Consider the following 25,002-nt stretch of genomic DNA (forward strand, 5'->3'; position numbering starts at 1 on the left):
GTGCAATTATTAATTTTACTTTAAAAATATAAATATTTCTGTTTTTTATAAAAGTATAAAAATAATCACACACTTTCTTTGATGATCCATTAGTCTACATTAAATAGCAAGTCTCAATTCACTGCAAGTCAGCTGAGTTAAGATACTTACACTGCATTCATAGAGAGATTAATATGATGGAGTCTTTAGGTTCTGCCAAAATAGAAACAGTAGTGTCATATACAGACAAATGTGTGTGTATTTATTTATACATGCACACACATATATGAGAGATAAAAAAAACAGTGCTTCTGTTCCAGGATCTGTAAAGGTCATTACATTTAGATTATTTTTTAATCAAATGCGCATCTACAAGTTCATATAAACAAACCATTCTGGGACAAACTGGAGACTTGGCACTCCAGTGCACAACTCTGACACATCCACATTTGTCCTTTGAGGTCTGCTGGTTTGAAACAAGGTTCTTCTCTCAATTGTAGCTCTTCAAACTAGAAGCACACATCTTTCCTTGCAGACTAGGCAATACCTGAACCCATCTTGTCTGATGCCTTTAACACACTGAAGTGCCTGTCATACAGTCCAATGTGCATATTTACCCAACCCAAGCTGTTTATAAGTGTGCAGAGACACTCAAATTGAGAAACACATTAGGGTCAGAATGGTGGTTTTACTCACTGATGCTATTCTCAGTTTTCACCAGGACAAAAGCCTGTAGGAACATTACTGCTGCATTAAGGTTTAAACTAAAGAAAATATTTCAGCTGGTGCTTATTTGTCCTCTTTAACCAATATTTATGCATATGCTTTATTCCTCTTGCCAAGAATAAATAATTATTTCTTCAAGAAAATAATGAGTAACAATTAAATCTATCAGGAAAATAAAAACCACACCAAACCCCAACAAAACAGATAAACCAAAACAACCCCAGACAATCAAAACCAAACCTACAAAACCAAAAAACAATCCAAACCAAAAGCCCAACAGTTAATGTCCACTGAAAAAGTTGCCTCTTTCCTAGAAGACATCATTTAGAAGGAGAGACTCCACAGCTCCTTTTGGAAATTAGCTACCAAGAAACTTAAGTTAATTGTCATAATGAGTTGGGTTTTTTTGTTTTTGTGGAACATTGACAGTTAATGAGAAATGCAAGGCATGGAATTGTAGGGTTGTTCTTCGTCCAACAGCTATTTCTACTCCTTTGTTCACTGTTTTTGCCACAAAGTAGATGATCTGAAGGTGCCATACCTAAGCTCGGGACTAATAGGAGGAGAAGAGGCAGGGAGAAAGTTAATTTTTCAAAAATAACTGGATTCCCCAGCTCCATCAAGGGAAAATTAAACAAAACTATCCATTCACTTTTTCATTTAAATAATACCCAAGCATCCATGGGGGTGACTGTAGGTTTTTAAAAGCAGATTTGTACTATGATTTTCTAACTATTGCGTCGTATTTTGTAAGATCTAAGAACTACTGCATGTTTTAGGATATTTATTTGTTCCTCTAGTGACATGAAAGAGTTTGACTTTCCAAGAGAAGACATTGAGCCATTTCTGATAGGCAAGGCCGATACTATTCTTTTTCTTAAAGGTGCTATTAGAGTATCGAGACTGATGTCCTTCATAACAGATCGTATAAGCCTCTTCTACCGAGCACAGCAAAAAGTGCTTAGATAAAGGCTGTGAACTCTCACAGTCTTTTCACTTCAAGGCATTTCCTTCAGCTTATGAATAATTCCTGTGTCTCTTTTCTGCACCTCTCCTATTTATCCATATCCTTTTGAACACGTGAACACCAAATCTGTACTTTTTTTTTACTGGTCTCAGGAGTGCTTTACAGAGGGAAGACTCCCAATTCCTATTTTTGGTCTCCCTCTTGAAATAAGCAAGAATCTCATTAGCCCCTTTCTCTACAGAATTATTCTGGAAATTGAAGTTGAGCTGTTTCTCTGTTTTGAACCCCAAACCCTTTTAGAAGCACTGCTTTCCAAGATAAAGTCTTTCCAGTCTGTAAAAACATCTTGCACTCTTTCTTCTGAAGTCAATAACTTAATATGTAGCTGGGTAAAGAAAGATTTTCTTTAAATGGACAAGTCACCCAGATCACTCCATGCTTTCCTGAGCTCACTGACATGACCGTTTTGGCTGGGTTTTGTGTCATCTGGAAATTATATCAGCAACATTTCTGCTTGCTCCTGTGTGATTACAGGAGGTGTTAACAGAAGCAGCCTACTGTCAGTTCCTGGGGAACTTCTCCATCTGATGATGATTTTCTGTTGTCAACTACTTGGAGAGATGTCTCTGTTAGCCATTTAACAGGTTGTCTTCACAGTGTATAATGCCATTTTTATAAAAGCAGTAGGACATCAATGAAATAAGATCCTCAAAATAGCTGAAGTCTACTATATCTACATTGTCATTTTATTTTGTTGCTTTTAAAATGAAAAGGTTTACTTTTAATACCAAATTCAGCACTGACTATACTGTCTTTAAAAATTCTAGTAACATTTTTCTGAAATTACAGGTGATTATGAGTGCCTAAAATGAGTGCCCACATAAAAAGGACCAATTTTCTAATAGACAGTATCCAGTAGTTTCTGAATATCAAGGGCCACAAACAACAGATTTCAATGGAAATCAACAGCTGTTCATTTACTGAATAATAAGAGATGTAAGCAGAGTTTGCAATAAGTCACAAAGCTCATGCTTCTGGAAAATCCAGTTTAAGGTTAAAAAGAACTAAGGTGAGTGGAAAAGTAAGGGACTTGATGTCAGAAGACGTGATACTCAGCATTTCTTCTGAACGTATTATCTCAGTAGATGAGGTTGTTGGAAGACTTGGTTTCATGACCAACATAAGACAACCTGAATTTGAATTGCTGATAGTCTGATACTCCTCCTCCTGAGCCATGATTTCTGCTCTTTTCTCCCTGACAGCATGATGACTCATCTCAGCTCTATCAAGCATTTAATTTCACTGACTGCATAGCCATACAAGTGCTAAAAAGGTGATACAAAGGAGAGGAAAGTAACACTCGTTCAAGGTTTAGCAGGTGACATTTTGTGTGAGGAAACTCCTCAAACCATATATCTGCTTAAACTCATTGTGCATTGGTACCGAAAATGGCAGGGGCTATTTCATTAACACTGCTTTGCCACTATTCTGTTTCCTGATTTGAATTCCTTCCATACAGGTTTTGAACTTTGCCTTTCTGTTTGCTCAGGAAAGACCTTTATTGGCATAAATAACAATTTTAATTGAGTATGTAAGTGGCTACTTGGTTCTTGCCATTCTAGATTTACATTAGGCAGAGGAAGAGTTAAGTATTTTGAATCTGTAGAACAATAGGCACAGGCAGAATAAACGTATTATATGGAGAACAGGAGATTCAGTTGAAGGAAGAATTATGAGGAATGTGTTCAAATTTGATTAATGTATTACAGGCACTAGTTTCTTATATTGTTGGTAGAACTGAACATTTTTCTGATATATAGACTTGGGTTTGGCAATGGATTTTGTAATATAATAACAGTGACACATCATTCTAATGAGAAAAGTAGAAAAGTAGGAAACTATGAATCTGCACAACTGCAAGTCTTGTTATTGCTGGAAAATCCATGGCTGAATGACTGCCATTGAAAACAGTTAGTAAAAAAATTGTGTGAGCCAGATTTGCCTAGTAAGCCAGCAGGAGCTGAGAGAGAGGAAAAAAAATTAAAGAAGGAAAGTCAATACATGTAACATTTTAAAGGTATTTTGGAAGATCAGAAATTGGTATATAATTATTCTTATGAACTGTGGTTGTTCAAAACTTACAATCCAGCTATTGCTTGATCGAGAGCCAGCAAGAAAAAATATTGCCATATAGCTAAATGGATTTTGAAGTAAATATAAAGCATGAAGGGATTTGCAGATGCATTCTCAGCAGCACCTTTTAGTCATGCAGTATGCAAAGTGCATCTGCATTTGAAATTTCAAAAGCCTGGACAAAAGATTTAAGATAACACAAAATGATTTTTAAAACACAGGAAATACATAGAGTAACATCTCCCAAAAGCAAATGTCAGTCTTTTCCTACTATGCTGTAATAGGTATAGGGCCAAATTTTGTCCTATATTTTCTCAAGTACAGTAAAAACTCTTTCCATCGAGAACCGCAATTGGGAGTTACTAGTCCCTCTTGCCTGCAACAAGGTAACTAAGAGCAGGGTTTAAAAGCCTGTACTCCACTTGAGTATATAGAGTGCTTGCTAAAGTTACTTTCCATAAGACAGAAAGGGCTTTATGCAGGCTTACACTCACGATGTTAAGCGCACACTTCTGCCCCCTCTGTATGGCACCTACTGCATTGCAGGCTGCAAGTCGTTGTTTGGGAGCATGTCTGTAAGGACGGGAAAAGAATGTTCCTATAAGGCAAAACGTTGACCTCTGGCAGGAAAAAAAGGCTTGTATTTGGTTGTAGGATGGACTTTGTTAGCTCAGGTTTACTGAATTTACCAAGTTTGCATTTACCCTGGTAAAGACAAGGCCTGGAAGTCTGACACTCCTTCCTTCTGCACTCTGTTTATTGTCCTCTGTGTGATCAGAAAAGATCTCATTCTCTGATCTCTGACAGAGCAGTCAACCACTGCTCTGAAGCATGCTGGAATTGTCCTGTGGGAGACACAGTGCTTGTTATTTCTCACCTGTTAGCTCTAGTCTTCTAGTTTTTCACAGCCTTGAACCAGGTGAAGGGACAGAGTGACATGCAAAGCTGGTAAGCAGTGTGTTATGAAGAGTGCATCTATTGGCTAGGAGGAAAGAAGACAACAAAGTCTTTAGGTTGTTTCCTTGAGAATTGTGAGGGGAATCTTCTGTCCAATCTTTTTTCAGTACAGATGGATTTTTGAAGGTTTTATATTCTCTTTCATTTCAAGAAGATATTTACAGCTGAACTAGAACGACATATAAAAATTAGTGGCAACTAATAAAACTCATCTGAGAGGTGTGAACCAATACAATACTCTCATTATCTAACTGTTCACTCTGCTAGACATAACACATTTTTTCAACAGCTGTCCTCCTTATGTGGATTTAAAAGCAATTTAAATATCAATGCAAGATCCTTGGAACAGAAAGTATCTAAGGAAACCAGATGACACTAACTTGAACTACAAAGTTCACTGCCATCCTTTGAGATACACAAAACTCAAGTTTCACTAGACACAAATGTTTTAGGCTGTTTTGAAAAAATTTTTTAAAAGAAGCATTCTTTAGAGTGCTGCCACTTAGGAATCTCTTATTCAAATTATCCCAGCTTTGCATAAAAACATCAAAGGCTAGCTCTTCAGGAAGTCCTCAGAGAAACAATCTCCTTTCACGTCTGGGAGGATGGGAGGCTCTGGCAAAGCTAGGGGAGTCCTTGATTAGACGGCAAAAGGCACTATGCTGCTGGTAAATTCCTAGAAGAATAGAGTGCCCTGTCTGGATAAGAAAAAATGTCAGGGATGACAACCTTTTTAGTCCCAGAAGACTCCAGTAAACGGAATATTATATGCTCACAGAACACCTACTGTCTAGAAGACACTAATTACTAACATTTCCCTTCTTGGGAGTTTCCTCAAAGGTTAGGTATCTCTGAACCTGGTCACAAACAGATTAGCCCTCTCGGTGGTGTGAGAAGGTTCTTAAGCTCCTAAACTTGTAAATGAGCCAATCTGGCATTTCTAGCTAAACCACCCTCTAGAGTGACTACAGTATGCACCTGTCTGTAAAGTATAGATGTCAGCTCTCCTGCTGCACTTCAACCTCAGCCACTGTAATGTGTGTGGCTAGTTGCTGCACCAGCAGAGCTTTGTACAGGCAGCTGTGGTCAGGGCATGCCAGCACTGGGGCATGGCAAGAAGTGGGGGTGTGCTGGGAGCCCCCTGGACACTGCAGCAATTCTTAGAGCCTGCTGATGGAGCAACCTTCTGCAGCCCAGAGAGCACTCGCGATCTGCCCCAAGATGACTTAGCTTGAACTTGAAGATGGTCCTCAGGCTGGACAGTGCTAAACATCAGTGAATTTAACTTCAAATAAGTACTTTATAATGGCTAGCTGTAGGCTTTTCCTGCAGAGTGAAATGAAGCCACAAGATGTTGCTCAAAGGTATTCCACAGCTCGACTGGCAGAGGTGTTTCTTGCCTGCTGCAGGGCAGCAATATCACCAATACTGGCATGGTTCACTCACTTCATTAATTCAACTGGTCTATCTATTTTGAAGACCTGACTTGTGAACAAAGCTCTATTTGAAAAGGCATACGCTACAGGCGTTGGGTTCCACCTGGAAACCAATTAAATTTAAAACTGGCTTTGAGATACCTATCTGCGTGAAAAGCGTTGTAGGGATTACTGTATTTTGCTGTCATATTTTCTTGAGGTCAAGTCTTTCAGTATCTTGCTACTACAAACTCACATTTTGACTGCTTATCTTACCCTACACCCTCATGAAGTATATTTCAAGGCAATTTGAGTAATGCTTAATATTAACTGAAATAAATTTTTAAACAGCCAAGTAGTCCCAGCCTTAGACGTTTTAGCAGTTAATTTCCTTGGTGTGTTAAACAGAAGACTCCAACAGATATTTCCAGAACCCCAAAACGTTGGTCAATACTTAGGGGTGATTCCAAACCAGGGGGTGATGCAGTTTTCATGCATTCCACAGATCTCACTTTCAAGAAGCATTTAGTGAAGCCTCGGAAAACATGGCACCCGTAATTGCTACTTACTCTACTTAAAACATTTAAGCTTCCTGGTGATGACAAGCAGCACCCACTTACTGCTGTGCTAAGTGTCTCTGCAGCGTGGCTTGGAAGAGTGTTTATGCTTAGCATTGGCACTCGGCAGTATTTAAATTGGACTTTCCCCCCTTTTTTCTAACAATTGTTTATTTCTCCAGCTAAATTTTTCATGGACTTTAGACAAACAGCTGACAAACAGGATGCGTTTGCTAGCACATCACCCCTCTCACCCTCCACATCATTCATATGCATAGATGTGCTGTCTATTTATATTCGTCTATATTATGTGGAGAACAGCTTTAAGGTGGTGCATGGCTGTGAAAAAGCAGAGCAGGAACCAGCTATGAAACGCTACATGCACTGCGGTCCTTCCCTGAGCGGGGACACGTCCGCTCACCAGGAATCCCTGGATGCCTGGACCTCCCCGCAGGGAGAAGGCGCCCAAAGCCCGGGAGCCCCGGGGTGCCGGGAGGCCGCGGTGCCCGGCGGGGCGGGCGGCGGGAGGTCATCCCGGGGGTGCGGAGATGCCGGCGGCCGCCCTGCCCTGCCCTGCCCTCCCTGCCGCCGGCCGGGGCCGCGGGCCCGGCTCCCCGCGGCGGCGCGGGCGGGGCGCGGCGGCCGCAGTCCCCGGCGGGAGGTTGTCATGGTTTCCCGGGTCACATGTGCGCGAGGTTCCCCCGGCGCGGGGGGAGGAGGCGCCGCCGCCGCCGAGGCTGCGAGAGCCGCTGCCCCCCGCGGGTCCGCCCCCCGCCCGCTCCCACCTGCGCCGCCGCCGCCCGCCCCTTCCCGCTGCCCACGGGCGATCCGCCGGGCGCGCCTCGTCCCCGGGCCGCCGACCCCCGGCCCCGGGCTCTCCCTTCCTCCTCTTCCTCCTCCTTCTCCTCTCCCCTTCCCCTCTCCCTCCCCCTTCCCGGCCGGGCTGCGCCCCCCCGGCCGGCCCCGGCATGAGCATCTCCATCCCGGCGGGGCTGACGGAGCTGCTGCAGGGCTTCACGGTGGAGGTGCTGCGGAGCCAGCCCGGGGACCTGCTGGAGTTCGCCCTCCAGTACTTCGGGCGCCTCAAGGAGGAGGCGGCGGCGGCCAAGGCGGCGGCGGAGAAGGAGCCGAGCGGTCGCAAGGCGGGCACCGGCCATGACAGGGGCAGCCAGCGCCGGGCTCCCCCCGACGCCCGCGGGGTCAACTTCGCCGAGGAGCCCATGCAGACCGACTCCGAGAGCGGCGAGGACGAGCAGCCGCCGCCGCCGCCGCCGCAGCAGCAGTTCCCGGGTAAGGCTCCCCCGCCTCGCCGGGCGGGTGGGAGGGCGGGGGGCTCCTGCAGCCCCCGGGCTCAGGTGAGCGGCGGGGCAGGGAAGAGGTCCCGGCCATGGGCCGCTCGCTGTGCCAGGAGCGGCCCCCGGGCAGCCGCAGCCCCGGCGGCCGTGCGGGGGTGGGCTCGGTGAGCGGGCAGGGCAGCGGCGGCACCGCGGGCACCTCCCGCCCGCGCTGACGCCAAACGGCGGAGCCCGCGGGAGATTTCCCGTATCCCGCGGCAAACTTTAACCTCCCGGGCTTCCCCCTGTTGTTCGGCGGTGCTGGATGCTGGGCACACAGGTATCACCAGCTCTATCTCTTGTAGTGCATGCGCCTGTGATAGCCCTGACAAAGATCTCTGTATTTCCTTTTCTTAAGAGCAGAAGAGAGCAAATCTCCGTTCTGTAATTAGTGCAGTGGTAACTCTGCCTTAGAAAACACCTCTCATGGTCATGTTACTGTTTTAACGCGCTTGATTAAGCATTTTACGTAGGCGTACTTATATGTGTTTTAAAAAGTAGAGCACAATTTAAAACACAATTTCTTCCTGAAAGCCAAGATGAAATATTCTGCATGTAGAAGGGCCTGTGGAGCAAGCGTGGTTGTGACAGCATAAAACATGTGCAGTATCTTTGTGTTTGAGGGTAACACCTCTCTGCACCTTATCTTTGTGTGGCTGACAGGCTTTATTTAGAGACCGTGTCGATCCATCGGCTGCTGTGGGTTATGGGACGGGTGGTAGCTGCCTCTGAAGGGTGTATAATGCTTCATCTTTTTGTCATGAGCAGGCTGACTGAAGGGTCAGTCAGTACCGCTAGATGCTGAGAAGCCAGGCAATGAGTGAAGAGGCGGTGTCCAAGTATCTTTTATCTTTTTTTTTTTTAAGAATAGCTTGAAATTGAAGTGTATCTCATCAAAGCATTCGTCCCTCCGGGTCATGCTGGAGGTAGATTTACTTAGCAGAGTACAGAAGTGAGATGTTTGCTAATTGCATATCAGTGCAGTTTTTAAAAAGATATCTTCTGTGCATTTTACCAGGAAATGTAGATAAACAAATAGATGTTTAAGAACTGGGTAAGTTTTCAAAATGCTTCATGTTACACCTTAAGATAGTCACCATTCTTTTAATCTGTTATTTGCAGCTCTGCCATGTGTATTTAATGAGAATTTGAATCTGTCAATCAGGTTCTGCAGATTTATGTGGTAATTTTAAACTCTAATGCTGATTACGTGAGATTAGCAAAAATCTGAAAATTTGCTGTCTTTGAAAACTGAAACGGTGATAATGGGGAAGAACAAAATTATCTTAATTCACTAACACAGGACCTGGGTTTCAAACGTTAATTATGATTACACAGACTCGCTGGTAAATGGAGAACTGGAATGTTGTATGGAGGGAAGTGCATAAAAGTAGCTTGATTTATTAGCATGTATGTGTTACATATGTAAAACTTTGCAGGGTCTTTAAAAAGCTTGCTAACAAATAGCTGTAATCACGATTCTCTTAATAGTCTTTTTGTTGTGATTGTGAAGAGGGAAAGCCATTATCGTCAATATTCTTATTAAGGGACATGTTAGAATCTCTTAGTTTAACTAGTTTGTTTACTTATTTGACAAAAACCCTTTAAAAGGTGACATTTTTAATATATTTTGAAAGTTAAATTGTATTATGGCCTGTAATTTGTCAATTTCATTAATTATTGATTAAAGTAACAAAAAATGAAAATATTTGTGAAACCATATGGAAGGTTAATAATAAGTAAATTATAGAAAATGATTACTAATGATGTGCTTGTGTATGTGTGTATTGTGCAGAAGTGTGTATTTTAAATTCAGATTTTATGTCTTCCCTAATATATTCTTCTAAGGTAACATAGCAATGCATTCACTAAGCCTTTTGTTAATAACTGAAGGCATAAAGGCTTGTACTCAAATCATTTTTAATGTGTTTAAATACCAATTTTAAAGCATATTTCTTTTATGCTTTTGCTCTCTGTTTCTCTAAGTAACAGTTCTTGAACTTAAGTTTGAGGGATGTTTTTTTCTTTTGCCTTTATGAATAATCAAACTGCTTCTGTACAGTCAATTTGTCCTGTTTGCATACTACTTTCTTAGGAGAGGACAACAAGTTGGAAAAGTTGATAAGCAAATGTAAAATGAAAACCTCTGGGAAGGAGCTCAGACCTGGTGGTGGTATCTTTTCTTTGCTAAAGCAGTACACTTGAAATGTCAGACGGAGAGTATTCCTCAATTAATTCAAACAGAACGTTGTTGAGAGGTCATTGTAAATGCTGTTGTCTCCAACCTTTTTTTTTCCTCATCAAATGTTTCTAAATACCTAAAAGCCCTGCAGTTGAACTCTTTGTTGGTATTAGTTTTGTCCTTGAAATGTATTGTGGAAGTTACATCAGCATTATCCTGTTTCAGAAATGATGAGCTGAAGCATAAGCTGTGTGAAAAAGGAAAAAAGCTGTACTTGGGATTAAGAGTCATATGTGAACTTTGAATTAAACTCTGTTCAGGTCTCTGCTACATCCTTTACATCAGTTACAGACAATCACATAAAGGTAGAAGCAGTTACCTTGTCTGGAGGGAGAGCTTTGTTGTATCGATGTCATAATTTTGAATTGGCACCTGGAGTTAAGGTGACCTCTGAAATTACATTCTTTAGGTTCAGAGCATTTAGATTATCCCCTTTGGAACACACTGTTTAATTTGGGAATGTTTTTAGGTCTCTAGTTGATTTGTTGGTTGGTTTTTTAAAAATAAATATTTAATTGTCCTATGTGGATATATTAGCATTAATCAGTGACAACAACTAATTCCTACTAATACTAGTAGCAATTATTGTATTGAATAGGACAGACATATACATAAAAATGAACCCCTTTTTAGAAAATTCATCTAACTTTTTGCAGGTTTGAAGTGCATATTAAGATTTTGTGTCTGCAAAATTTGAAAATGCTCAGTAAAACATGTGTTCTTTTACAATGACTATACTTTTGACATTACCACTTATATGTTGATTTGAGACTTATTCTGATGAGTAATAACCCATGACATTTGTAGCAGCTGTTTTAAAGTATTTACCATAGCTAAAAATTTGTATTTCATCTTGACTTGATATGAATTAGTAGAGGAGTTTTTAGAGGTAACAGTGCTGTTCTTTAAACTCAAAAATTGCCGTGCTTTATGTACCGTTTGGCATCATGTAGCTTATGTTTATTTTTATTTTGTTTTGTTTTACTTTGGTTTGTTTTGGTGTCTTTTCTGAGATAGTGATGTATTTTAACAGGAAAATACTACAGCTGTCCCTCTCCTCCCCCGTGTGCTTCTGTTGGTGTGTTGGTTGCTTTGAATTACTTCTTTGAAAACTTGAGCTAGGAAATGCAAGTATGTATCTTGGTTTAACCCACTGTTTGTGCCTAAATGATATGAAATCACTGCTTAGGTAAAACATATTCTAGCTTACAATACCCATTTTAAAGGTGTGTCTTTATTTTAGTTCCTTTATTCAGTTGGAATTGCTTTACCTATGTACTGTTCATAGAAATTTTGAAATAATAAGTAAATTGTAGCAACCAGGGCATCAAAGAAGACTCTGCACACAACCACATTCATGCCAGCTTTGTGATGATAAATGGTACTTCACTGGTACAGTTAAGCTAATTTACAGTTTTCTTCCTGAAATTAAAGAAAATCAGAAAGCTCTGATTAGTTTGTAACTTTCCTGTGGGTCTGTAATGCGTAGATAATGGGTAGATTAGAGCAGTGGAAGGGATAAATAAGAGCAAGGGGAAGATATAAATATATCCGTAGGTTGTAGAAGGATATAATTAAATCTGGGACCATATAGAAAAATGTGAATTTCTTAAAAATGTGTATATTCAAATTAAAATCTGGGCTATGATGAGTGGTGGCTGAAAGCATTACTATTTATTATGCGCTTAGCCAAATTTAGAAATGAAGTTCTAATAATTTCTACAGTCACTCTTTTGATATACAAAAAGACATAAAGCATTATTTGTATGGTTATAAGGACAAACCCAATTGGACCCAGGTTGGAGCAGCTTTACTATGGATGCAATTTAGGAGAGGCAAGTTTCCAACCAGAGGCAAGTCCCTTGTGAGTGTGTGAGCACAGCATTGTTGGTGCACTCCTTGGCAAGGCTTTGGGCTGTATCTCCTTGCACTTTTCCAGACTATGCCTGCTGTCAGCCAGAGCATAACGTGTGTAAAGAGACCATTCAGGATGAGTGTTTGGGAAGAAGATAGCTTCTGGAAGGGCAAAGAATTCCAGGTGCATGAGTGGGTATCTTGCTGGTGCAGTGGATCCTGGTGGTCAGGTGTTGGCTTCTTGCTGCTCTTCAGTAATGTACAGTCACAAAACCACAAAGCTTTCAATGCTTGTTGTAAATTCTCAGAATAATGCAGCTTTTTTAAATAAAGGTTTCCAGTAATTTTGACAGGAGCAAACTAAAATATTTTCTTTCTGCTAACAGTTATTTTAGAAAGTAAACCTGAGCAAGTTGGCAGTTGTTTGTGTTCTTTTTTTTAATCCCTTAATCTGATGCAGGTGTTTTTTTCAGATTGAGAGATTTGTAGTCCAAAAATTTAGTTTGACAAAATTATAAGCATCTAGAAATGTGAACTTGCAATACATAACATTTAGTAGTTTTTGTAGTAAGGAGTATGTTTCCCTCTCAGATGTGCATATATTTGTGATTGTAGATGAAAAGCATATTTTGCTAACAACTTTTTTAAAAAAAGTATATTTGTATTAATAGTTTAGTTGAAATGATAGCAGCCTCCACTCAAAAGTATTTGTGCATACCTGCTCAAAACAAAGCATGCATAAGTGAAGGTGTCTCTGATCTCTAATACTTCGTTGAAGCTTGTGTATCGGAGAGAAGCAGGAGAAAATTCCAAAGACCTAAGGACAGAAAAGTAGTAGAACGATACCAAAAATATTTGAATTTGTCTCCAGCTTCTTTTTCTGTAAAGAAACAACTTGAAACTGATTTTGGCTGACTGTTCAGCTTGGAAAAAGCATTAATTCAGTGAGCATAGGAAGACAGAAAATTTTTTGGCATGGGTTTGTAATGATTACATTATGAATTATAAGGTATAAACAGTGTCAGTACTAACATTTGCACACCAACACTCAGTTTCTTGCATGTATCGTGTCTGTTTTAAAGGAAAACTGGCTTGGTCAGGAATGCTCTGGGAGTATTGTGCCACTTGCTGACTTTGGTTCAGTTTCCCAAAGAAGCCTTGCACTCTTTGTTCCCTGTGTTTACTCCTGTTTATGCGTTTACATGAATGGGAAAGCAATTATTTTTTTCCCCTGCTTAGTGAACAGAATAAAGATACATCTCTGGACATTAAGAAACTGCCTGTTTTTAGAATGTACTCCTACAATGTAATGACCTAGTGTTTGTAACCTGAACAGAGGTACTTCATGCATCTGTCAGGAAGTTAAGCTTGGTTAAATGCGTATAGAACTTGGGGTTTATCTGAAATCTGTTATGCAAAAATATTTCATTATGTTTGCTAGTTCTGTCCATCATCTATCCCTCATCTGAGGGAAATCTACCTGAAATAGTCAAATCTCTGCAGACTAACTGGCCTTAGCTGCTCCTGTAAATCTGGAACATATGGTTTGGAAATCACACATTTAGGTCACAAGGTACAGATTAGTCAAGGTACGGGCTGCTGCTCTGCTTCTGGCATTCCAATATCAAAGATGACCTCTAGATTGGGAAATTTCATTTGTTGGAATAGTTATGAAAAGAAACAAGAGGGCAAGGTGGAAGGAGGACACAGAAGTAGAATAGGACTCAGTGTGTGGTAAGGAAAGTGCAAAGGTAAAAACGAGAGGAAGGAGAGGCAGAAGTGAAGTAAGAGGAGAAAGGTAAAAGAATAGACAGCACATGTGACTGAGAGAACACATTAAATTCTCTGCTCTTGTTTTCTCTACCCTGCTATCCTCACGTAGAAGAGATCCCAAATTTATGTCCTGAATTTTCTATTGAAATTCTGTTTGGCTTACAGATGTATTTCAGAGGAACATAAATGCAAACTTAACTAAAAGTAGTGGTCAGTGAATTGTACAGATGTGAAGTTGGTCATTTGATGCTGAGAGATATTTTAAATATTTTGATGTGGTTATCTGTGCTATTACTATGTCTAGAGCCTTGTAACACTTGTATTCTAGCAAAAGTTTCAATTTAAGTTTTTCATGAGAATCCAGACTGTATTCAACAATTTTCTGTTTCAAAAGATAACAGTGGTGGTCATCATCAAGAAAGTTGATAGACACATCAGTGCAGCTGCAGTCGTCATAGAGAGTTAACATGGTTTTAGTGCTGATGGAAAAATTAAATATTGAACAGTGCATAACAAACATGGTGAAATGTCCCTTTCTTTAGTGCTTAGTACAAATTACAATGGTTATTCATCAACTGTTATTTTAATGGAAATGCTTTAAAGTCACGCTGTAGAGAAACTATTCCCACTCCAGGTTTGAGCTCCTATTATGAGCTGCGAGTGTAATTATACAGAAGTTCTGTGCTTTAAAAAGGTAAGTGATTTTTAAAAAGTGAATGAAGGAGAGAGAGGAGTTTGAGAAAGGAGCCATTTAAAATGGCTCAGTGTTCTCTGCTGCTGGAATAGGTCTTGACATACATGAAGAAGAAGAAGAGGTGATCTTACTAGGGTTGATACATTTATCACATGGTCTTTATGTTGTATGTTGGTATATTGATGTGGATGCATAAAAGATGAAGTCCATATATATATATATGCGAGAGTTACTACATGCCAGATAACCCTGTTAAAGGAAATATATTCATCTGTAAATAGGTATTACCATACACATCCATCAAGTATGGTATTGTTTGAAAGCAGTCTTATGAAAATTCTAGAGGAAATGTATACTTTTTCCCCCCTTTTCTTTGGGACATTGGGTGATGATACAGATAACTCTAGATAGCTTTATATAGAGTTTTTATGCTGAAAACCTTTCAGGGAACTCTTTCTAACCCTTTCATGTGCTGATTAGGAATGACAGATAACCTGCATGGAACTGAACAGGATGTTCTTACTGTGAATTTTGATCCTGACAAGTAATTACAAACTTGGTTGTTTTATTTATTTATTTATTTTTTATTTAATCTTTATTGAATGTGTTTTTTTGGTCTGTAGACCAGTTTTCATTCATAGTACTAAACAAAAGTTGTTGAAAAGGATGAAATTTGGCTTTTTGTCCCTTTGTTTTCTCTTCATTTTTTACTTTTCTGATTGTCTGGTATTATATTTTTCCTTGAAGAAAATCATCATGTTTGTCAATTTGGGTTTTCATTTAAATATTTGAAGAGCTCTGTTTCAAGTTTTTGTGCATTTGGTTATAAAAATAGCAGAAGTACTCAAACAGAATTTCTATTTGCAGTCTCTAGGCAGTGTAATACATGAATCCAGATTTAAATTGATGCAGCAAGTAACCCAGGAGACATACAGTTTTGGGGTTACATTAAAAAGATGATATTAATCAAATGTCCAGTGCCTTATTCAGCATTTTAAATGATACCTTGTCACACGAAAACGTGGGAGATGTGAAACGAAGGGGGATAGAGACAGGCAACGATGTCTGAAGTGCTTGGGAGTAAAATACAGGTTGTAGGCACAAGGCATCCACAGAGTGAACTGAACAACCATATGTCAATTTGCCATCTTTTCCATAAAAGGCATCCTTTTAGCATTGTTGCTTAGAAAAGTAATTTGTGGACCACAGATAAAATGAGAAAATTATAGGGAATGGAACAATAAAAAAAATGGAAGGTAGAGTGGTAAAAAACATGCTGTAACGACAGAAAGTGTTTTTCACTTGTGTCTTTGACTCTTAAATTGCTCTGCTTAATGATATTAAGAAAAAATCATCTGAGTAAGAATTTGAAGCTGAGAGCTTGAGCAGGTAAAGGCTCATGATGAGAACAGCTTTCTTACACAGACTGTTCCAGTTACATGACTAAAGTGGTTTTTGTAAAGCTGGGCTAAAAGGACCAATTAGTAAATATTATGAGGACTTTCATAATGGAGGGACTAGAAAATTGCTGTATAAAATAGATTTTGAAGGGAAGAGAAGTAACATGATCTTTCCTGCTCAGTCATTCCAGATACCATCCTGCTTGTGTGAAGATTTTTTTAACAGCATCAGCCCCTTCTGAATCCCTGTGATGTGTTCTTATAAATAGGGATAATATTTTCATGTTGTAACTTTTTAGCAGACCTGTCTATTGTAAAACATACCAGACAAGAAGAAAAGAAGTCCTTTCCCAACACTGGAAAGAAAACATTCCTTGGAAAGCCCCAGTGTAGACTATAAATAAGATGTACAGAATTCTCAGTGTTGGGATGAATACAAGCTGGAACCAAGTGTAAGCATCCAGACTTGCTAGCCTGAGAGCACAGACTGAAAGGCTTGGTGTGTTTTCTCATTCTGATTTTAATGATAATTTGTAAAAAACAAAACCAAACTCCATTTCCATGAGTTAGAAGGCATTTGTAAGTGTTGCAGGGTATGGATTAACTTGAACTCATGTTGTCCATGATAGTAGCATTGTTGTGGTCTTTTTTTTGGATGACCTCACAAATGAGTGTGTATTGTCACTGCACTGATCTTGTCCTAATTTGTTTCACGTTACTTTTACCGCTGAACTTGTTCCCTTTTAGATCCTCTTTCTGAAGCTGTAACACTTTTCATTGATGCTTAACTCCATCATTGAGCCAGTAATTGCCTTTGCTAACAAATGCAGACTAGTATTAGTCTGAAATAGGTGTTGATCAAGAAATTTTGCTGTTTAAGGTTTTGGAAATGAATGTCTAAAAGCTGGTAAGTATGTTTAAATACTTGTCCTATATTAACAGTGGTTAATATGACAAAAACTTTGTCTAATGGAGGGCTGGAATTGTCCTGAGATTTCTTGTTCTATTCCAAAACAATATTTGTCATACTCATCACACTTGCAGTCAGAAATAGTTAAGATGTGTGCTATAGACATATGTTTAAATTTTCTTAAGTCTTCGAATGCAATGTTTTCTACCATTGTAATAAAACCATTTTTTCATCATGAATCAGTTTTGAAAAATGTATGTTCTCAATAACTGATACTATTAAACATTAGAGGGATAGGTTTAATTTTTTTCCCCCAGTCATGCCTGATCTCTGCTGAAACTGAGGAGTTAGGATCCGGTAGCTTTGTCGATCTGTTTCCTCATGAGTCTCTTTAGTACTGGACCCAGTCATCATTTTGGCTTTAGTTCTAGTTTTGGGGCTTTTATTTTCCTGTTTTGAATGCATAGTGTTTTTTCTTTCCAGCCATTTCGTTCAATACCTTTGAGTAATGTTCAGGCATCTTTCTCTAAAAGACGTCTTTTAGCTGACAATTTATCTCTCTCTCTTGGTTTTTAATAGGTACTCTAAACATGAGAAACTTCGGTATACCTTTCACCACTACAATATTGAAGCATCTGTGAGGTAGTTTAAATATAAAGTTAACAGCCTGCCTTCCTTCCTGTTGCTTCAGCCTACAGGAAATATTATTTAATGGCTAATGCACATATAAAAAATTGTTTGAAAGAAGATAGATGGTTATTTATTCTTAGATACTGCTAAATTCACTTCTTGTTAAAAATTTATCTGCAGTATTTTTCTGCACATCTCCCTTGCTAATCCGTCAGTTTTGCCCTTCTACTGGAATGTAGCTGCTGCTGGCAATAGACGTGGGAGTAGAGGTAGATTCATTTCCATTATCCACCTTGCAAAAAAGAAGTAATTTGCTCTTCTGGTTTTACCTTCTTAGAATCAGAAATAAAATGGAATTGATTTATGTGTGCCCTAGTTTGCTGTCTATCTGGAATATATTGTCATATGAACATGGCTTGTCTGTAATTATTTCAGGTTATGGCCTCAAAAAAAATTGAAAAAAGAGGAGGAACAATGTAATGCATTCTTTAAGTCCATCTTTCAAATTATTGCATTAGCACAGATGCCAGGTTTGGCAGGTATAAGGAGACTGAGAAGTCTTGGGATCTTGGGAAATCTAATCAAAGAACAGTTGGAGCTTTTGAGAGAAGAATGTGTTTTCCATGCAGATGTGTAGGTGTTTGTCCTCAGACTTTGTTTTTGGGGAGTTTTGGGAGTTTCTCAACAAGAACTTCTGTAAATATTGCTAGAAAGACCTGAGTTTGATGCTACTGCCGAAGTTGGATGTCATTGATCCATTTCCAGCAAAGAGAGTTTTCCTGGGGAAGTTATATGGAGCACTAAAGTACAGCAATGAGTGGCAACTTCTTCCATCTCAATGTCTTTTTTTTTTTTTTTTTTGATGAAGGATCTTTCTCATGCACTGAATGAAAAGAAAACCAAACCAACAACAAAAGAAAAAAAAGGTAGTAAGAGAGAGTAAAAGACAGTAGCAGCATTTCTGTTTTTCACCTTTTGTTGCTGTTAAGAGGGTATCAGGTGTTTTGTTTTCCTTCTTTTGCTTTTTTTTTCAATGTATGAAATTAAGGAGGTTCTTTATCCAGAAGCTCAAGCAGGGACTAACATCCATTTCTCTTGTTTTGAGATAAAGTATTATTTGCAATTCTGTTTGACAGTAATAGAAGATGAATCACAGAAATGTGTGTGATCACGCTTCTCAATTGAAAGGAGGCAGGTTGATATTTACAATTCTAGCATGACATTCACTGTCTTTATAGCTGTAACACCAAATAATGTAAGACCATCTGGGAGTGAGCTGATGTATAGTGCATGTATAGGCCTTTCAGAAGAGGAGACAAGTACTCTTGGATCCAGCTCATTGTAGTGATCTTGGTATCAGCCTGTACCTCATTGGGTGCTTTCTGAAATATGCTTTTTCATGTTAGAAAAATGTCTAACTCTTGAGGAATTCTGCCATTATAGCATCTGAATCCTTGACAGAATCGAAACAAAGCATGCCAATGAGCTTCAAAAAGAAATGTCCTTAAATCCTACAGGTTAAGGACCCTAATAGTACTTCTCCCCAGTAAAGCAGTCCATTTGTTACCTTTTCTGGCTCAGAGGTGACAGACCCAAGGTTCCTTTTTTGGGAGCTGGTCTGTGGTCCCACCCCTCAGGAGGTAACTGTCCCAGTAGGCACTGCTAGAGGCCCCTACTTGCAAGGTCACAACCACGGCATCATTTCACTGTCATGGGGAAATTCAACCATTGAGCAAAACTATTTTTGTTCTTTTAATGAGACTAAAGTTTTCTGTGCTTTCTAAGATGTGCTTAACTTCTGAGGAAGAAGTTTCTTGAAGCTGTGGTCTGTAAGTTGCAATCTGTCTCACCTTCAGTATTTATTGCAAGGTCCTCTTCAGTGATTATTTTTTTTTAAAGTTTTGATGTTTTATTTGCTGAAGCTGTTACACAGTTGCTTGTGAAGAACTAATAAAGCTGACTACACAGCCCTGAACATACAAACTGGCACCTGCCTTTATTGTTTCTTTAAATCATAGTGTTAAAATCATAGTCTGAAGTTAATATAGCTGTCTGGTTGGCTGGTACAGGTTCACTTCAGCTGGGGTAAAAACAAGCTAATCCATGTTTGGTGGCCTGAAAGAGCCAGTTGGTGTATGGCACAGAGTGTGTAAAATACCCTTGCAATGTTTAGTCTTCAGGAAGAAGCAGATTACTAAAGGTGCACCACAGTGTTTAGGTAGGGGCAGCACCTGAGCCTGGTCAGAGCCACCTGGAACTGATGTTGGGAGTGTCTGGTACTGATCACCTGGCAGGACATGTGAGGCAGGCCAAGACTGAATTTGGGTGACCTTTCCTTCATGGTAGATACTAGTTTATCAGCTGCTAGTTTTCACAAATTAGTGGAAAAGTTCTTTCCTTGAGGGCTTTCCTCATTGTTAAATTCAGATAAAAATTGTTCAGCAAGTTCAGTTGGTTTGTGTTTTTTTGGTGGTGGGTGGCAGTTTTTTGTTTGTTTGTGGGTTTTTGCTTGTTTGTTTTTGTTTTTTGTTTGTTTTTTTTTTTAAAGAAATTGATATATCACTTGCAAAATGAAATTACCTTTTCTCGTTTCCAGTGTTTGAATGGTTTGCGCTGAAACCAATTTAAAATTCACAGACCAGATTCAGTGGAAGCACACTCTTTCTTCCTAAGTATTAAGAATAGAAACATAATTACTGTGCCACTTGGGGCAGTTACCTGACTGACTGTCACTCAGAAAGTAACAGGAGCCTGGTTATTGCTGAAAAGTATTAATTTGATTTTTTGTTTTCATCTGGAAAATGTACAAAAGTCAGAATATAAACATGTGTGCTGTTTCAAAAATGTAAAGGCAGAGCCAATAAGATTTACACATTAATTCTGGAAACCCTACTTTATATTTACTTCTGGCTAAAAACTGACATTGTTTGACTTATTTTCAGCATTCCAGGACAAAACAGTTTATAGAGCTGTAGAACAGCCCTCTTTTTTTAGTCAAAGGGGTGAACTCAGCTTTCGTCTTGGTGTTTGAGTTTTTAATGGAGTACGTTTCAGGTAGTAAAGTTTGTTTTTTCTGTAAAACTAGCTTTTCCTGCACAAACTGTATATTAGAGATTCAACAATTGCAATGTTTTCTAAGGATAACTTCTCTTCTTGCTGTTATTGTTTGATGTGGTATTCTGTGTTACTAGAGTGAGGATCAAATTCATATAACTGACTGTACTTAAGGAAGTGGGAAGAAGGTTCAGGTTTTGTAGTTTGTAACTGGAAAGTTAACACAAATTCCAGTGAGACTGTGAGATGAAACAAAACTCTTACCTTTTTGTGTTTGTATTGAAAGTTTAATCATAGTTCTCAGTTTAAAAAAAATTATTTTTGGTGATCAGTAGTTTTGATATCTAAGATAATATGTATTACTATTATTTGACTGCAGTTTTCTATCAGTCAAATCCTACATATTTTACAGAAGTGGTTTGATTTCTTAGAACTTCTTGGTTTAAAAGCAAAGAGGAGAATTTTGCACTGGAGCTGTGAAGCAAATGAAAGAGGCATGTTAATCAGAATTATTGGTATGTCTGTAAAACTGGATGGTGTTCATCTGTAATACTTCTAGAAATTTTAAGGTCATGATACAGGAACACCTATGGGGCTTATGAAACTATATGCTTTAGGAAAGACATATATGTCTATTTTTTATAGACTGGCCTGATGAAGCTCTTGTAGTCTGTCAAATTACTGATAAAAACATTTTTAAATGATTGTATGTAGTGCAGTATAGTAACTGAGGGTAACTTTTCCCATATCCTAGCGGTGATAAAAGATACTTAAAAATCGTGGGGGGAAAAAATTGTATTTTAATACTCTGTGGATCTGCATGAAATTAACAAGACAAAGGAATTTGGACTGAAGGCTAAGGTTTGGTCTGTTCTAATCTCATCCCTTGATAAGCATCCTTTAAGGAAGAAGAATGATCCAGCATTAAAAATAGGGCTCTGAGAGTTAAGACAACTTAGGTTAAATCTCCTTTTGTGTTGCAGACTTGCTCTGTGCCTTTGAGTCATTTGCACTGGTGCCTGTAATGTAGTAACATGGAATACTTGCCACCCCCAACTCTCAGGGGGCCTTGTAGCAGTATGTGTGTGAAGGGGTTTTAAGGGGCTCATATAGCAGTGCTTGCCTGCAGTACTCTAGTATTTAGAGTCCAGGGCCCACCTGATGCTAGAATTGAAGAAATTTTTGTCTGACGCATCATCTTTTTCTGGCCAACTGTAGAAAATAATGGATTTATCTTTGACTGAAATGTGCAGGAATACCTGAGCAATCAGCAAACTGCTTGTGAATGGAGGAAACCTATGTGGTTTGTTTAGGCTAGGAAGATTACCCTTTAAAGTGTACCAAACTGAAGAGAGCTTTAGTGAATGTTGCTGTTGTGCTCCATAGATTGTATCTGGGCCAGCTTGACTTCTCCCAGGTTTTCTCATAGAAGGGTGCTGGGGAGGTTGTTGGTAACTGTAGCATTGTGTTCTGATGGAAACAGAGGCATATCCCCCACGCACGGGGCACACTGGGGATGGAAGCTCTATGAGCCTGAAGGAGCAGGAAAAGGCAAAGCTGTTTGCCTGGCCAGCAGCTGCCCCAAAACGGATCGGCTGGAGAGCATGCTGGAGACGGCCTTGGGTAGCTGCATCCCCAACAGCCAGCCCTTCTCAACCAGAGCAGGCTGCCACAAGCTCAGCCTCACAAGAAGGAAGCACAGAACTGTCTTGTCTGCACACTGAAGAGATTGCGTTGCTTGATGTTCCTAACTCATACTGTCATTTACCAAATTGTTTATACAAAAGGCAGCTTGTGGTTATTAATATGGACTCTTGCCATATAACTGTTACAGAATCCCGTGTTACCTATGTGCTCTTCTGGTCACACTAAACACACTTAATGTGAAGGGCATGTATAGACCCAGCCTATAAAGGATGAATAAATTTTTTGTTCTGTGGGTTTTTTGTATGTTTGTTTGTCTGTTTGTTTTTAAATAAAGTTGTCTTTGTTTGTACGGGTTTTTCTAAATCCACCATTAGTACAAAAAGTAGAATTATTTTTTTTCCTGTCTGAAATAATTTTTAAAAGAATAGTCATCAGGAGTACTCCTCATCTTAAGTTGTAGTAACCTACTGTGGATGCTGGAAATGTTTTTCCTAAATTTCTGAAGTTGAGTGTCCTTTAATTTCAGAAACATTCTGAAGCAGTCTGTGTTTGGTTTGGGATTTTATTTTTTTGTTTGGTTTGCTTTTTGGGTTTTTTTTGTATTTGTTTTTTTGTTTTTTTTTTTTTTTTTTTTTGAGAAAGCAAGGAAGAAATGCTAGAAATTTGCAATTTAATTTACAAAAATGGAATTTTATTTTTGTTTCTGCTGAGAGTATAATGTAAAGCATGCATGTTCCAGTAAGTTAAAGAAAAAAGTCTATTCTGTCCTTGTGAGTATTTGAATATCCAGATCACTGGGTCAGAGTCAGGCACCCTATCTGCTTTAGCATGCTTGTTTGCTCATTGACTTTGCTTCAAGAGAAGAGCTTTTAGTGCTTGCTTTTGGAATATGGCATGGCCTGAAAAATAGGGCATATTTTTTTCGGAGGTGTGGGTTGCTAGTCTGACATGTCAAGCAGACTCATCTTTGGGTCATGACCACATGCGTTTTTTATGGTTGCTTTTAGCTGTATTTCAGGTAATGGTGTCATTATCACATGTAATTTTGGTAGGGAATCCAAACTGGGAGCACAGTAAGTTGCTTTTTTTTTTTTTTTAAAGCTGTCTGTTGGAAGACCGTTATTTTATGCCAAGAATTATTTCATTGCCTGAAGGCGAATCAGCCTGTTGGAGAGTTTTGTTATCAAGAGTCATGGAAAGTTGGCCCCTGGTAGGAATCTCACAGATAGTTACTGAAGGAAGTCAGGACAATGTTCTCAAGCATTCCTAGCCAGGAGTAGAACAAAATGAATGTGAAAATGACTGTGATGCTGAAGTTTACTAACAACAGATGCAACTTCTCAAATGCTGCCCAAGCTATTGAGCAAAATGGAATAGTGCTGGAAAATCCACTACTTGCCATTACTAGACATTTCTGAATGTCATCCACAAGCAATGGAGCAATAAGACATAATGTCATTTAGCTTTAAATCATCTCTTAGAATGCTTTTAATGCTACTGCAGTATAAGAAAAAGAAGATAGATCTTAGCATTTGTACTTTGACCACCCCCTTTCTCAGGGGCTGTTGTTCAGGTGCTACCAGTAATCTCTGTTTCACACACATACAACAGAAGGTACTGAAATAAATTGGCATCTGCAGCTTCCTTTACCATTCCTCCCCTCACTTGCGTGGGTTGATGGGTTGAGGATGGAAAAGACACATCCTGTTAACCTGTTCATAAGGTCTATTCATGCTGTGGGGTCTCTGACCTCTCCATTCTCTTGAGAAAATAGTTTTTTGGCCTCCATAATTGAGGTACAGGTACTGACTCAGTAGGAAGCAGTTTGAGAATAAAAACAAGATATATGAAGGGGCTCAAGTGGCAAAATTTGGCATCATTATAGACAAATTTACCTTTGGGGCACAGAAATCTCCACACTAAGTTAGGCAACTGAGATCTCTATTCATTCTCTAAACACATTCTGTGTAGTCTGGGGTATAATCCTGGAATATTCTGGGGAAGTTCTGAGTGGAAGAAAAAAAGTTTGATATGAGTGTAGGCCTGGAAAAAGATCCTAAACAAAGGCATTATACCATCTATATGCTATTTGCTGTTTGCATCTTGGCACTGGGACAGTAACATGCAGCAGCTCGGGTCTGTGTTGGATCATGGTCATATAAATGCTGGCACAGTTGTATCATGACTGACTACAAGACAGAAACTGGGCTGTGCAACATACTGTGCTATGAGTTGCAACATGTTCCAGGTGCCTACATTTATGAGAAGAGAGATAGTGACAATGGGGTATCGTGTTCCAAAACTGAGAACTAGCCATTCAAGGGAGAATTTTGGGATCAGGATGGTGATGATCATGGAGATGAGGTCCATGTTCTTTGTTGTTCAGTAGCTAGCCATCACAAGGCAATGGGTCCAAGGGAAGGTGCTGCCTGGTCACTTGGAGAGTGGTTATCCCTAACTGCCACCATTCTTTACTTGCCCAGTTCAGGGGAAAATGACAGCCAGCTGTGCCAAATGGCTGAGAGGTGCCATTTGTGGGATCCTCATTTGATACCCTTCTGAGTAACAGAAAAACAATAGATAATGCACTTTGCTTACATAAGTTTCTTCAGCCCTCTTGTTCACAGGATGATATGTCTGTGTGGTTCTCCTTTGTATAATTCTTTATCAATAGAGAGAACAATAATTTGTTTTATTGCAAGTCATGTTGTTGATAGATTTTTGCTGTTA

General features: G+C 39.3%; 1 protein-coding gene and 1 long non-coding RNA gene across 2 annotated transcripts in view; one reads left to right on the forward strand and one right to left on the reverse strand.

Annotated features, from left to right (window-relative positions):
• Nucleotides 1-379: 379 nt before the first annotated feature.
• LOC127478885 (uncharacterized) lies at nucleotides 380-7,297 on the reverse strand. The gene is made up of 3 exons (XR_007907391.1): nucleotides 7,156-7,297; nucleotides 4,683-4,787; nucleotides 380-3,692 (listed from the first exon to the last, which is right to left on the reverse strand). It is a non-coding gene; the product is annotated as an uncharacterized LOC127478885 (long non-coding RNA).
• A 140-nt stretch (nucleotides 7,298-7,437) lies between these two features.
• PRKAR2B (protein kinase cAMP-dependent type II regulatory subunit beta) overlaps nucleotides 7,438-25,002 on the forward strand; it is an 84,655-nt gene continuing 67,090 nt past the window's right edge. The window contains exon 1 of the mRNA XM_051805152.1: nucleotides 7,438-8,024. Coding sequence (XP_051661112.1) covers nucleotides 7,703-8,024 — 322 coding nt within the window. The 5' untranslated portion in view covers nucleotides 7,438-7,702. The remainder of the gene's footprint in view (nucleotides 8,025-25,002) is intronic.

The sequence above is a fragment of the Manacus candei genome, unplaced genomic scaffold (assembly GCF_025592945.1).
Source record: "Manacus candei isolate 608988 ecotype Guabito, Panama unplaced genomic scaffold, ASM2559294v1 h1tg000063l, whole genome shotgun sequence".
Taxonomy (NCBI): Eukaryota; Metazoa; Chordata; class Aves; order Passeriformes; family Pipridae; genus Manacus; species Manacus candei.